This window comes from Anarrhichthys ocellatus, unplaced genomic scaffold, assembly GCF_004355925.1.
Source record: "Anarrhichthys ocellatus isolate YVR2014 unplaced genomic scaffold, GSC_Weel_1.0 scaffold68, whole genome shotgun sequence".
NCBI lineage: Eukaryota > Metazoa > Chordata > Actinopteri > Perciformes > Anarhichadidae > Anarrhichthys > Anarrhichthys ocellatus.
This window is the reverse complement of record NW_022280098.1, coordinates 1060058-1075292: the sequence shown is the minus strand read 5'-3', so window position 1 is coordinate 1075292 and position 15235 is coordinate 1060058. Positions and strand designations below refer to the sequence as shown.

The 15235-nt window shown below is 43.2% G+C and overlaps 1 protein-coding gene and 1 long non-coding RNA gene across 2 annotated transcripts in view; one reads left to right on the top strand and one right to left on the bottom strand.

Annotated features, from left to right (window-relative positions):
* The window catches only part of LOC116397557 (uncharacterized), a 256577-nt gene that overhangs the window by 98844 nt on the left and 142498 nt on the right, over positions 1 to 15235 (bottom strand). The gene's annotated exons all lie outside the window — the stretch shown is intronic.
* On the top strand, positions 36 to 9645 carry LOC116397553 (cytoplasmic tRNA 2-thiolation protein 2-like). Its single transcript, XM_031873075.1, has 9 exons — positions 36 to 573; positions 699 to 830; positions 4722 to 4813; positions 5054 to 5148; positions 6483 to 6581; positions 7367 to 7475; positions 8167 to 8233; positions 8452 to 8510; positions 9334 to 9645. Exons 1-9 carry the CDS (start codon positions 397 to 399, stop codon positions 9392 to 9394), a joined length of 891 nt encoding a protein of 296 aa, XP_031728935.1. The 5' UTR covers positions 36 to 396; the 3' UTR covers positions 9395 to 9645.

Sequence of the window (15235 nt, the reverse complement as noted above, 5' to 3'; positions counted from 1 at the left end):
GTGCTTTTAATTTCCCGTATGATATACATTTTTCACACACCGTCATACAGGTGCATAGCCGAAACAACTGCTGTCACTCTTCAACAGGCAGCAGAATATATTATTCGCCGCTAGGGGCGCTACGGTCAGAGCTACTTAGAAACAGTCAAGGAAAAAGAAATACCGTGATTTACCGTGAAACCGCCAGAATCTTAAAAAATACCGTGATACAAACTTTTGGTCATACCGCCCAGCACGACATTAAGGTTCTACAGTCGCTGAATCCTCTTCTGTCTTCATGTTGCTTCTGTATTTAGTTTCAAGGGCCATCGGGAATAGTACACCTCCATTAATAATTCATATGAAACCATTGTTGGATACAAACAGGAGGCCAAGAGATGATTCAAACACAAACTCATGTTGAGAAAGTCCAATCTGTCATTTTGTTCTCCTCAAAGGCAGCATCTGCTGGTGCACACGGCTCGCACTGAAGGCTACAGTAAGGTGTTGCTGGGAGACAACTGCACCAGACTGGCTGTCAAACTGCTCACCAGTATATCACTGGGCAGAGGAGCACAGCTGGCTCAGGACACGGTGTGTATGCGACGATGGACGGAGAGCCTTCAAATCTGTCTTCTTCCGTTTCACATGATATTAGATGTGAACTCTGACTCAAAGAAATACTATTATATTGTAACGATGTGTGTTTGTGTTGACAGGGTTTCTCAGACTCCAGGTATGGGGACATCATATTAGTGAGGCCAATGAGGGACTACTCGGCTAAAGAAATAGCTTACTACAACCGCATGTTCGGCGTGCCCTCTGTTTTCATACTGAGCCTGGACACGAAGGTAAGATCAAGCAGCAGACGTGACAGTAACAGGGTGTCACAATGACACTAGTGTCTGAAGCCATACGAGGCATTGTAGTGTGAGCGGCTCCTGCCCCGTTTCTAGATGGGGAAGTCTTTCGCACCTAACACGGTGCTTACTCCGTCCGCTGTCCCACCTGCGAGGATATGCGTTCCTCTTGGAGGTGTTGGAACAATGCCTTCGGCCTTTTATCTCATCCCGTAGCTGAATCGTTAGGATTTCGGAATTATTGTCTTTTTGAAAGTCTTGTACGGCTAATGCCCTATGCGCTCTCAGTAGGATGTAACCCTAACACCCTGTATGTACTAGTTATGTACATCGTCTATACTTTACTATTGCCTATTGTGAACATTCTCACCATTCATGACTAACACTGCCAAGTCTTCACCCAGAGAACTTACCTTAAGCTCCTCTGCATGTTTCAGTCATCACATCTTATCGCCCCGTTAACGGACAGGGGAAGAGGGGTACACTGTTCTAAAGGACCAGAGTACTTTGTTTTGCTTCAGACACTTACAAAATGTAAGGCTGTCTTTTTATTTAAGTTTTTCACACAACAATCACATAAAATAATTTCAATTCAATGAAACAGTCTCTGTTCACAAGAACTAATTCTAACACTCCTACTGTAATACGTTTTCCTCTTAATCAGCTTTCAATGATGTGCTGTGAGGTATAATCCTCTAGTTGGGGAAAAGGCCCAACTCTCACAGCTGTTCTGCTGCTTTTATGTTAAATCACTTCTATTATGAAATAAAACAGGTTATAGGTTTAATGGTTGTACTTTGAATCAACAGAGTTACAGGTTATAATAGTTATACTTTTCTACAATCTTTCAACAGAAAAATCCATAAAACATGAGGAACAGCAATGGAATAATAGATGACAGAGGATGGAACTTAGAATTCTTCTTCTTTTTTTCATTGATTAAAAAAACCGTTGACAACGTCAATGAAAGGCGATGGAAGTTGTGGAAAGGAGCCAGAAAACCACAGGAGTGAATTATTGAACCATGTTGAGTTCGTTCTGGACAAACTTGTATTAGATCAGATACACGTTCACACGTCTAACCCTTCACACTTCACACTTCTGCAGATGACGGTTCACTCGTTGCTGAGACGTTGGAGCCGCACTGTAATATAATTAGTTGAGTTGCCTCTTGGTCAAATGCTCCGAGTAAACTTAAGTTCCCTTGTGTAAGCAGTGATTCAGTGGATATGTGTTGGGCTTTTATTGTGAAATGTAAGCTGTGATGAGTGAAGCTGTAATGTGCTGACTCAGTGTTCATGTGATCTGGAGATGGCGATGTGCCTTCTGTGTGTAGATGAAGCATTGAGTTGTTTCATTTGACTCATTTAGCGGCTGGCTGGTTAGCTAGCTAACGTTATCTAGCCAGTTCCACCATGCTAACGTTGGTTACAGGAAATGAGCAGAACAGCTGGTGACCAGAGTGCAGAGACACTGGGGTTTGAATTCTTCCTGAAGTCTCATTTGTGGTCTGATAAACAGTAAAACTATCAGTGGCCCATATCACTATTTTCCAAGCTACTGTAGCTGTCATATTTGTTGATGCTGTCAGAAGTGCGCTTGGTTTCATCTCTCAGCCCATGCCTACTTTTTCAAAATGATGCAGTGGGTGGACTAAGCTCAGACCTGGGGTGAAGCTACACTTTAATAAGTATCGGCGCACCTCGTGACCCTCAGCTGCATAACTGCAGTGCCATAGTTTGCTCGATGCATAAAAATGTACCAGGATGCAGGTAATTAAAAGTGTCTGACGCTCAAATATTTTCCCCCCAAATGTAGAAATCTTTGACCTAGTAGGCCCACGACGTCATGTTACATTGCCTTCATCATGTCTGTGTGTTAGCCTGACATCATTCAGTGCAGTCTTGTAACAGTGTAACAGAAATGTTTCAGGGCTGATTTAGTGAGATTGCAGTTGTGACTGCGTAAAAGTGACCAGGGTGCCATCAGATTAATGTAAAGCCTAAAAGCCCGAGTTAATCCCAAAGTAAACTGGCTAACTCTCCAACACTGCTTAGTGAGATGACCTTGCTGTATCCCTGTTAACAGATTCTGCTCATGAATACAGAATTACAGTCGGGTCCATAAATATTTGGACATTGACACAATTGTCATCATTTTGGCTCTGTACACAACCACAATGGAGTTGAAATGACACAAAGATGTGCTTTGGGTGCAGACGTTCAGCTTTTATTAGAGGGTATTTACATGATCCGAATCAGGTGAACACTGTAGCGATTACATCAAATGATGTACATGGTCCCCCCTTTTGAAGGGACCAAAAGTAATTGGACAAAGTAACATAATCATAAATCAAATTGTCACTTTTAATATTTGGTTGCAAATCCTTTGCAGTCAATGACAGCCTGAAGTGTGGAACCCATAGACATCACCAGACGCTGGGTTTCATCCCTGGTGATGCTCTGCCAGGCCTCTGCTGCAGCTGTCTTCAGTTCCTGCCTGTTCCTTGGCCAGTTCCCCTTCAGCTTTGTCTTCAGCAAGTGAAATGCATGCTCAATTGGACTGAGGTCAGGTGATTGACTTGGCCATTGCAGAACATTCCACTCCTTTGCCTTGATAAACTCTTTGGTTGCTTTTGCAGTATGCTTCGGGTCATTGTCCATCTGCACTGTGAAGCGCCGTCCAATGAGTTTTGAAGTATTTGGCTGAATATGAGCAGATAATATTGCCCCAAACACTTCAGAATTCATCCTGCTGCTTTTGTCTGCAGTCGCATCAATAAATACGAGGGAACCAGTTCCATTGGCAGCGATACATGCTCACGCCATAACACTACCACCACTATGCTTCACTGACAAGGTGGTATGCTTTGGATCATGAGCAGTTCCTTCCCTTCTCCATACTCTTCTCTTTCCATCATTCTGGTACAAGTTGATCTCTGTCTCATCTGTCCATAGGATGTTGTTCCAGAACTGTACAGGCTTTTTTAGATGTTTTTTGGCAATCTCTAATGTGGTCTTCCTGTTTTTGAGGCTCTGTTTCCCTGGTCTTCCGGGTCTTTTGGTGTTGCTGAGCTCACCAGTGCTTTCTTTTTAAGAATGTACCAAACAGTTGATTTGGCCACACCTAATGTTTTTGCTGTCTCTCTGATGGGTTTGTTTTCATTCTTCAGGCTAATGATGGTTCTTCACTGATAGCGACAGCTCTTTGGACTTCATATTGAGAGTTGACAGCAACAGATTCCAAATGCAAATCCCACACTTGAAATGAACTGCTCCTTGTTAACGAAATAATGAGGGAATAACACACCTGGCCGTGGAACAGCTGATCAGCCAATTGTCCAATTACTTTTGGTCCCTTCAAAAGAGAGGGACCACGTATAAAATGTCTTGTAATTGCTACACCGTTCACCTGATTTGGATCATGTAAATACCCTCAAAGTGAAGCTGAACGTCTGCACTCAAAGCACATCTTGATTGTTTCATTTCAAATCCATTGTGGTTGTGTACAGAGCCAAAATTATGAAAATTGTGTCAATGTCCAAATATCTATGGAGCTGACTGTATGTCGGTAATGAGACAAGATCTTGTTATCTGAAGTGTTCTGGTTTCCCTTTGCAGTCTGAGTAGTATTGGCCAATCACGGTCGAGCATGTGGACCGACACATGGGATGAACCTTAGGCTATATGCTGACTACAGCAGACCCCTAGAAATATACCCCTCTGTTCAGAGATTGATGGCTGCCACAAATCTTGACATTTTCTCCAGCTTGATATTTTGAAACTCTGCACTGAACAGTTGTTTAAAATTATATTATGTTAAACATGTTGGAGTTTGGCCTGTCCAACTGTTGCATTCAGTGTGTTTGTGTGCTTCCCACAGACAGCAGACAAGTCGAGCATCCAGCGTCTGACAGAGAGCTTTGTCACCAGACTGCAGGCAGACTTCCCCTCTACTGTCAGCACCATCTACAGGTCAGCACCAAACCTCAACCGCCGTGTACACGAGCATAGATTGTGCAGAAAGCACTCAATGTGAGGGCTTTGATACATCATTGTGGATAATGGATGCTGGACATTTAGTAAACGGTACATAATACGGCCTGCTTTTACAAAGATTAACAAGATACAATCTACCCAGCATTTTCCACATACACCCAAAGCAGCTGTTGAAGCCCCCATGAGATCCTTAACACTCTGCTGTGTTGGCTGTAGGACCAGTGAGAAGCTGCAGACGTGTAAGAGCTCCTCCACAGCTGACCACTGTGACAGATGTCTGCTCTGCATGTGTGCCCTGGACACAGCTGTTGGTGAGCTTTGCATGGAGTGACTTTGAACAAAAATACCTACACCTATAAGCCACTGAGGGACAAACGGGGTGAACTTGTTTTGGACGCATTCTAGGATCAAAAATAAACCAATGTCCAGTGTTTATTTCTATTTTTGGAGATGTATTTGTTGACAGTTTGACATACAGACCGTAGCTTTATGTCGGTAGCAACATTGTCTATACTTATACTTATTCTCTGTTTCCATTCAGCTAAATCTGAATCCACGATGAACCATGATTAATGCATTGAGTTAGACATGCTAACAGTCATTGAAATGACCACTTCTCTCTCTAATTCTAATCTCTTTCTTTTTATCTCCAAGTCCTGCAATTTGTTTGTTTCTTGAAATTTGATTTCTACTTTTTTTGTTTAGTGCTTGCTGTACAGACAGTTTATGAATTTTCTAAACACATCAATTGGCACGGCAAGAATGGTTGATGGTGTCTTTCAGGTAACAGGTAGCGTTACCAGACGTCTCAGGCTGTACAGAGTCTGGCTCTATGTATTTATTTAATACATATAATGATGGTAATAGAGATGACACAACATGCTAGTTGATGTGTTTAACAGGATTCAGAAGCTCTGTGATGTCTGATCAGCACACCCTTAAGAAAAGAGATGCCAGAGGAAAAAATCTAATTCCACAAACAAACTTTAGTGTTAAATTTTTCCTTATTTTTAAAATGTAAAAAGTTGATCAGAGTTGCCAGTTGGTAAAATGTTGCCTCAGGTCCAGCAGCAGCACCGTGTCTGTCTTTGACACGTTCACTAGTGGCGTGTTAGTAAAGACTGTCCGTGTGCCGTCACACATGTTCATATGAAAGAGACAAGAATTTCAACTTTTTTCTTTTGCTGATGTAGATTCTAGTTACCTCTTTTTAAAGTTGATGAAGATTATAAGTTGAGATATTTGTGTTGTAGTAGTTGTATTTTGTTCAGTAAGGAGAGAAATAGCATACTTTTTGAAGTTCAAATAATTTTTATTTTATACTTTTCATGGATGAATTGGTGCCTTTGCTAGGGATAGAAATTCATGGCCAGAAAGCAACAAATTGTACCATTTACCAGATGCCCCCGGACCCCCCCATCATGCTGTGCATCCGGCGTTTGTTACCCCAAAACCTGGACACAAGTAACAAAAAGTTCAGTCAAAAAGAAACGTCACTAGCACCCATGCAGTCCTTCGACATCCGGGTTCAACAATGTAATTGCCCTCTTGATCTATACAGCAGTTCTACGCATTCTTTACATTAAAGAAGACCTTAATGACGTTGTCTTTCCTCTCAGCCTTTTTTACAATTTGTTTTTTTTAGAGAATGCTTCAGCCTTCCAGGCCACGCTGATCTCAGAGCAGCTCTCTCAGACTAAAGCACCAGGAGCTACCAGTGCTGCGGTCCTAAGACAAAACCCAGGTACAGTATACAGTCAGTCAATGAACACATTCCACTCCTACTCGTGGCTTCGACATTTCTTGCAGAGTGCGGAGAGTTCAGAAATACGAGCATTAAAGCTTGGGCCTGTCAGAAAAGTAACACTTGTGTTGTATTTCAGCGCTGTGTTTATAGCAGGCGGCATCCTCCGGTTCTGCAGAGTGAAGCCGATGCTGAAGTGTCTTAAGACTTTTATTCTCTCTAGTGACCACCAGGGGGCGACTCCTCTGGTTGTATAGAAGTCTATGAGAAAATGACTCTACTTCTCTCTTGATTTATTACCTCAGTAAACATTGTAAACATGAGTTTATGGTCTCAATCTCTAGTTTCAAGTCTTCTTCAATACAGCATGATGTTCATTTAGTACATTATGGTCCATTTAGAGTCAAATAGACCATAAAGCAGGGGATGCTTTAGAGCAGGGCTACTGTGATTGACAGGTCTCTGCTGCTACCAGAGACGTATACGGCGTCTCTACTTCACTCCTTTGCATTCCAAATATGGCTTCATTGGTTGGGAAAATCGCCAAACTCAAGGCTTCAAAACTTCAGTCCACAAACCAATGGATGACGTCCCGATGACTACTTCCACTTCTTATATACAGTCTATGGTTTATAGTGGCACAGCTAAGAGGTTGGTTTTGTAGCACCAGGCAGAAACCACCTCCAGCTCAGGTCACATGATACACCTGCCGTACCGTAAAAGTCCACAATTGAGTTTCCGTACTTCTTAGTCATTCAAATCCGTTTCCTGTGTTTTCATTAAAGCTCCACTGGAGCCAGAATCCACTGCTGCCACTGGACAGTGCTGCTCCTCTGGTGGAGGAGAGGATTGTGGGAAAGCAGTAGGTGGTGTAGGCTGCTGTTCGTCTGCCAAGTAAGTGTTCAGGGATTTATAGATCTAATGTAATTGGGGATCACACCGACACTTAAAAGTCCAAAATACACAGTGTTCCTCTTACCCGTAGAGCTGTTTCTCATGCTCATAGTTTTGGTGTGAGATGTGAGTGTTTGACTTGTCGGCCGTAGAGATGTCTGTCTTCACTCCAATGTAGTGTGACTGGATGGCACTCGCTCTGTGGTGCTCAAAGCTCTCAAAAAAACAGCAATGTCTCTTTCTTTAATCAAGACTAATGTCCCTTAAACATGCAAAGGGATGTCAACAAGCAAATTCCAAACTTTCTAAACAGGAGTCTGGATCTTGGCCTCATGTTGAGCATGTGTCTTTATTCATCAGTCCTGTATGGACAATAGTTAGAGAGCTCATCTCTGCATATTGTATGACCAGGAGTTTCATTGGTTGTTGATCAGGACCACTGGGCTCTGGACCACTGGTCTGCTAACATCAGCACACTAGCATGCTGAGGTTTAGCGGGTAGCATTTTCACAGTGTTCACCATCTTAGTTTAGCATGTTAGCATGCTAACAATTAGCAGTAAACACAAAGCCGCCCTTGGATCATGTCTCGGACAGAGTGTCGGGTTTTCCAAAGATGCAGTGGTTATACCGCTCTGGTCTACTTGAAGTCAAACTTGTCTGTACATGAGTCTGATAGCCGTGTATTACAGGGGACCAGAGCGCACCGATCTGAGGAGCCTGTTGTGTTACAGCTGTCAGCTGACCATCAGAGACATGGTGAGTGAAAACATGTGCAGGAACAAACTCAATTCATCCTTTTCTACAATAATCTAAACTTTGTATTTGTTTTTAATCACTTCATCTAAATAGAAAATTTAGTTTTTTTGGAAGAAATTTGAAATGTTTCTCTCTTGTAGTACTTTGTCGCATGTTTTTCAAAGAAGCGGCATTTGATTAGTTTCACTGCTCTGTCTTTTCTTTATCTGTTCTTCTAGTCGTCGGTGGAACGTCTCCCGCACTACATCCTGTCTGAGGCTCAGAGGAGGCAGAGGAGGTAAGCAGAATCTTTGGCTCATTAATAATAAGAATCCCATCTGCGTTACATTAAACGACTCACTTTAGAGTCTGACCGCATTTCAGCTTTGTGAGGCCTAGTTTGCCGTGGATGTACCGATCACGGCCCGATCAACTGCTCTCCGACATGAATTTCTGTCATGTCAGCGATTTTATTCGGCCGTCTCAGGTTCTTGCACCGTTGAGCAGAGCCAAGAGTCCATTCGGTGCCTTTTCTTCTCACTGCTCCTCCGCAAAGGGGCAACACAGCGTCTGAAGTGCCGTGGCGACATGACGCGTCATGTGGGCGGGACAATACAGAGGCCAGAATGGTCGAGCTGTGGCAGCAGCACATGTGCCTCTTCGAAGTTTCCTCTTCCACCACCTATCACGAGCGGTATCAACGAGAGAGCATTCTTGAACCGCAACCGTACTGGTGACACTCCAGACCTCTACCTGCCTCTAAGCTTGCAAACATATCTTTTTTTGACATTTGTCAATAGCCAGAACGGTGCGCAGCAGCATAGCAGTTGTTTAGTCCGTAAGCATTGGCTTTACGTTGCAGACGATGTGCTGGTTCCTTAAGAGTTTGAGTTGAACAACATTTCTCCAGTGGGACGTCTGCCCAGCTTTACTGCTGATCAGTAATGAAGCGCTTTTGAATGCATGTCTCAGACCTTCCTGGTCATGTCAGCCTAGAATCACTTCCTGGTCTCTATGTGCCAAACAAACTGTTGTACTGGAACAACCACATGGACATTATAACGATATATTTCAATAAGAAATGAAATGCCATCGTCCCTCCTTTGTGTTGTGTCCTGCAGGTCTCAGATGAGAGAGGACATCGGTGAGTTCCTGCTGGATGAAGGTGACGAAGGCGATTAGAGGAAGTGAAGCTGCAACCGTCCACTCTGAAGAAATGTACAACACAACTATGCTCATTTCAACCTGCAGGATTGGGATTTATCAATGCTTAACACGTATATCGATGTACATGTCCTGTAGGCTGCGGTCTGTTCTAACATGGTCTAATTCAAATATGCGCTCAAACTGGTGAATTCAAACCCAGCACACACACCATTAGTTCATTGTTACTGCATTCCACAAACAGAACATAATAAAGTGTCTTTATTTTCCATGCATTTGTTCATTCATCCACCAAACCCAAGATTTTGATAACCTTTAATCATAAACTGGAGTTTGTTAAAGTAAAGCCCATGTGAAAAGCAAAAATGGCCTAAAATGACACATGAAAATAGAAATGTCTGACTTCCTGTTGGGTTCCTGCCCCTTACATTTGAGCTGGAACCCTTTCAGAACTCTTGAAATGTTTGAAGGAGACTTGCTTGCCCAATCCCACAGTCCCCCCTTAAAGCCTGAACCCTCAGGGACTTACTGTCACCTGGTAAATAATCTTTAACGTGACATTGCAATGAACTGTGGGTAATTCCTATGGGCAATGTCTGCATCCAATGCTGAGTTAACTTACGGACAGGGTTCATAAATAACTCAAAATGTCTGCTAGAGAGCCCTCAAACACTCGATGGACTTTGCAGGAACGTGCCTCAAACTCATATCCAGACATGTCCTCTTTCGTCAGCCTCACATGACTGAATGGAAATGATGATAAATGATGTAAAAAGCTCTTTCTGACTTTAATTGTATCAATATTTATTATTTGGTTATTTGGGGAAATAACAGATCAAGACAAATCTTTCTAAAAATTGAAGAAAGTTGTTTGTGGTCCTTTTGTTGTTCAGACTACAATGAACATTTATTTCATAACAAGATGGCAAATCAATAAACAAATGAAATGTAAAAGTTGAGAGCAATACACGACTTTAATCTGTATTCTGTCTTCACTGGTGAAACTTCTGTGATGTTGAGAAATATCCGATCAGCTGCAGCGTCCAATCAAGTTTGACTGGCTAGTCTTACTCGTGTATTGGCTTTTTATGGAATCGGGTACGAGTGTAGTCGGAAGAGGTAGATGCAGCATCGGAAATACACGAGGGCAAAGGGCAAAACTGCCCCTAAGAAATATGTTGCCCCTGATGTCACTAGGAAGGGGGCAAAAAATGCCCCCAATATTTCCTCTAATAATGATAATTTAATGAACTTGTCAAAAACATCGTAGCCTATATGACCCGGTCCAGTTGCCATAGAATGGTTTTGATTTTCACCTTGACTGATGTTGCGTGTGAGTGAAGAACCGAATGTTCTAAACAAATAAATGGAGTGTGTTAGGTTTTTAAGAACAAAGGATGAGAGAGCCTGCAGGCCGCAGGTACTCTTCTGCTGCGAGGTTCTTACTGCGCACGCGCATCAGAAGAATGAGCTGGACCCGGTTCAAAATTAAAACAATATTTAATGTACTACACAAAGTTCACTTACAAACTGAATTAACTATCAATAGTAATGTTCTCGAGAACAGAGACCACATGCACGCATCTCACAGGTCTGAATTCAGGTACTGAAAAACGAGAGCGGAAGTGGTCTGAGGAATGCTCTCTCGAACGTTGTCTTTTATATCAACTGACAGTCGGAAAGTGTCCGAACTGTCCTAAAACATGTGAATGATCCTCCGTTGATCAGTGATTGGCTCCATTTGAATCCTGTCCCCTCCCTGGATCGATCCTTTCTGGCAAACATCCTGAACTCCTCCTCTCTGACCTGCTGGTCAGTTGTCCGCCCCTCTGCTGCACCTCTGAAAAGGCTCACTCAAAATGATCTCTTACTGACCCTCAAAACTATTCATACAGTGTTTTAATACCTTTAGTGACTATACTTCTATGATTTAATACATTCAATGAGTTAATATACTGTAACATATAATATCCTCTATAAGTGAGGATATTATAAACATAATACATTCCATAGGGAAACATATTGTGACTAACATATTTATTATTGTGACACTTCTACTCACCACTAGGGGTGTTATTAAATCCTACTAATAATGCGTTTAATACTGAAATTCTCCACAAGCGCTTCTTAATCAGACCTGTGACTGCGGTCAACTCAGCAGACACTTACATGTTAGTGCACCTATATGCTGACATTCACGGTAAACGCATTCAAACGGCACAGGGAGCGAGCGAAGGACTTTGAAAGTTAGCGGAAAGATTAACGTGAGACAACATCCGGTTTCTTCAGCCGAATATCCGGTTTTCAGAATAAGATGCCAACAAAGTATACATATTGCATAATGGAAATTAGATTAAATGAATTATATTCACATTAAGTATAAAACATGCTACCTGCATCTCGTGAGTTAAAGGGAAAATACACCTAAATTGTGCGCAAAGTGTTTATTCTTTGATTTGAGGGTTGCTGGAAATGAATAATACCTGACTGACAGTCAATTAAGATATTTTACTAAGTAAAAACTCTGAACTGAATTTGTACCTTCAAATGGCACATTTTTAAAATTTTTAAGGTGCTATAAAAATGTTTTTCTCATAAATTCCACACAATGACTAATGCATATGTTCAGGACAAAAATGGGTAATATCACAATATTTGTGGTGCTACAAAAATATCTTTCTCAATAATTCCATACAATGACTGATGTAATCAAGGCGTCGTTGACTTAATTGTTTAAAACATTTAATAATAACAAATAACCACAAATAAATAAGAATAAAATTGAATATGATTGTCAGACGGATCGGTGCAGCTGCAGCAGTAAAGCAGGCGCTGCACCGGACCGTCTTGGTGAAGAGGGAGCTGAGCCGGAAGGCAAAGCTCTCAATTTACCACTCGGTCTACGTTCCTACCCTCACCTATGGTCACGAACTCTGGGTCATGACCGAAAGGACAAGGTCGCGGCTACAAGCGGCCGAAATGAGTTTCCTCCGTAGGGTGGCCGGGCTCAGCCTTAGAGATAGGGTAAGGAGCTCGGTCATCAGGAGGGAGCTTGGAGTAGAGCCGCTACTCCTTCGCGTCGAAAGGAGTCAGCTGAGGTGGTTCGGGCATCTAATTAGGATGCCTCCTGGACGCCTCCCACTGGAGGTTTTCCAGGCACGTCCAACTGGGAAGAGACCCCGGGGAAGACCCAGAACACGCTGGAGAGATTACATCTCCCAGCTGGCCTGGGAACGCCTCGGGATCCCCCAGAATGAGCTGGAACATGTTGCCGGTGAGAGGGAGGTCTGGGTCGGCCTGCTTGACCTGCTGCCACCGCGACCCGACCCCGGATAAGCGGTGGAAAATGGATGGATGGATGATTGTCCGATTTATGTTTGTTTTTTGTTCAAAAAATCTAACAAAACACTTTGAATCTGTAGACTACTGCCTAATAGTCTTATTGCCATTTGATGACAATTGCTCATATACTGTATATTTATTATTTTGAACAAAGGTTAAATGTTATTTCACAAGTTTCAAAAAGTGCCCCCAATTTTTTTTAAATGCCCCTGGATTTCAGTCAGTGGGGGCAAAAATTTCCCCCTAAAAATATGTAAATTTCCTACCCTGGGTAGATGGGTTGAGATGGACCTGACGGGTTGGTCTTGCTGCATTTGAGGTGATTGATGAGGGTGTTGGGAGGATGGATGGAAATGTTGGACATGGTTGTCGTGAAGGATGTGTAACAGGTTGTATATGGACCCAAATGCAGCTTCCAGATACAGCAGGCTGAGTTTAATCAGAGTCAGGATCAGAAGGCTGGTGGGTTTACCAGGAGTCAGGCAAGGCGGGTGGAACAGGGGCAGGCAGGGTCGGTAACAGGCGATCAATCCGTGGGAGGGTGCTGGAGAGTCTGGCATGGAAAAACGAAGAACAATCTGGCAAATATGTCTGGGAGGCAGGAGTCTATATAGGAGCTTGATTACTGATCAGAGGCAGGTGAGTGAACAGGTGAAGGGAGTTTAGACTGATGAGGAGTCAGTGACTGACAAGAAGAGTGCGGAGGGTGTGGAGCTGAACTGTGACAGGATGGTAGTTGAGGGTTGGAGCAGTGAACTGAGCAGGAAGCTGAACAATGCCAGTAAGAACATGGATTCTAAGACTTGACATATTGTGAAGTGGAGATTAAATGTTCCAGTTGCGGATTCAGTTGAAGAAGGTGGCTGAAAACAATGAGATGGGAGTTGGCAGAGGCTCAGAGGCTCGGAGGCTGGTGCCAATTGTATGAATATCTGGAACGAGAAACGTGAAAGTGAGTTTTTGTGCCCCGGGATGTAGGAGGCTTGGATGATGAACTGTTACTGGGCCAAAACCAGAGTGAGTCTCCCCATGAGCTTCATTCTATTGAGACAATGTGAGCGTCCTTTTTAGATGTCTAGAACGACGCTGTGGAAGAGATACCAATGGTCTTGTTGGACTATTTGTGCCCCAAAAGAATAGTTGCTATGACGACTGGGTACATTTCGGAGACCGTGGAGGTTTAGGGGTGATGGAAGGTGGGGCGGCAATGGGGCGCAGGCTGCCGAAAATGATAGCGCTTGGTTTATTAGGAGCTGAGGTACATGGGAGGGTGCGTCGCAATTCAAAGAAGAGCGAGCTGCAAAGCTTGACTTGGGGTCTAGTGTTTCCCCTAGTTGTGTTTCTAGTATGGGCAAGTTACCGGTGGCTTAAGATGCAAAAAGAACGTGATATGTATAGAAATCATTGCCGCCGAAACCGCAGGTTGAGGATCAGCGACAAGTACTCATCCAGCTCAGGCTGCGGTCGGGGAAGGCAGAGCAAAGTATTTGGTGGTACATGAGGGGGAAACAGAGACAGGAGGAAACAAAGGGTTTTGGCCAATGACACCACCGTGGAGCGCTGTCATGGGAGCGGTCTTTACAGCTGGAGTAGAAAATACAGAGGTGGGAGACAAAAAAACAGTCGTCCATTCCTGCAGTGCATATTTTTATTATATTGCATCATCAGGAATGTAAACAGCAGCAACAAAACAATCCTCTGGGCAGAAAAGATGGCCGACATCTTCACATTAAAGATTCAACACAAGGGAAACATTGTTGATCGACTTTAACTAGAGCACCAAACACCATCGATGTAAACACAGAGTCCTCCTCCTCTGGTCCCACTGGAGTCCTGCTCTCTGTCAATGCAGCTTGATCCTGGATGGAGCCAGGGGCCTGTACCACATAGCAAGTTCAACATATTCAGGATATCTTTTGGTTATTTGGTTCACCGACTAAGCTGGTTATCACACAAACCTTGATTGACAAAACACTACGAAATGGCTGGACACAGGACGAAGACGAGCTGGCACAGAGACGAGAACACAGGGTTTAAATACACTGAGGGTTAGGTGATAAGACACAGGTGAATCCAATCAGGGGCGGGGACGGCAATCACAAGGGCGGGAAAACACACAAAGGCAGGAAGTGAAGACTCTGAAACGAGAGGAAAGGTAAGAAATACAACAATAAAACAGGAAACGCTGACAAATGATAGTAAGCTGAACAGCTGAAAGGCTAAAATATTGTCATACACACCATGAGTTGTATAGTTGTAATAACTCATAATCTTTCTAATATTATTCTATACTGCTATCGCTCTACATAAAGATAGATTTATTGTCATTGTAAGTATCATTTGTATCAAAGATCGACTGTTGTAGTTCTATTATGATGTTCATTCTGTACACATGACATCTATTGTACCTCTGTCCATCCAGTGAGAGGACCCCTCCCCCAGTGAGAGGACCCCTCCCCCAGTGAGAGGACCCCTCCTCCAGTGATAGGACCCCTCCTCCAGTGATAGGACCCCTCC

Bases quoted from the DNA above. Each gene is read 5' to 3' on its own strand.
- LOC116397553 (XM_031873075.1), top strand. From the start codon at position 397: ATGTTGAGAAAGTCCAATCTGTCATTTTGTTCTCCTCAAAGGCAGCAT. The intron at 831-4,721 runs GTAAGATCAAGC...TGCTTCCCACAG, and splicing joins TACTGAGCCTGGACACGAAG to ACAGCAGACAAGTCGAGCAT. The intron at 8,234-8,451 runs GTGAGTGAAAAC...CTGTTCTTCTAG, and splicing joins AGCTGACCATCAGAGACATG to TCGTCGGTGGAACGTCTCCC.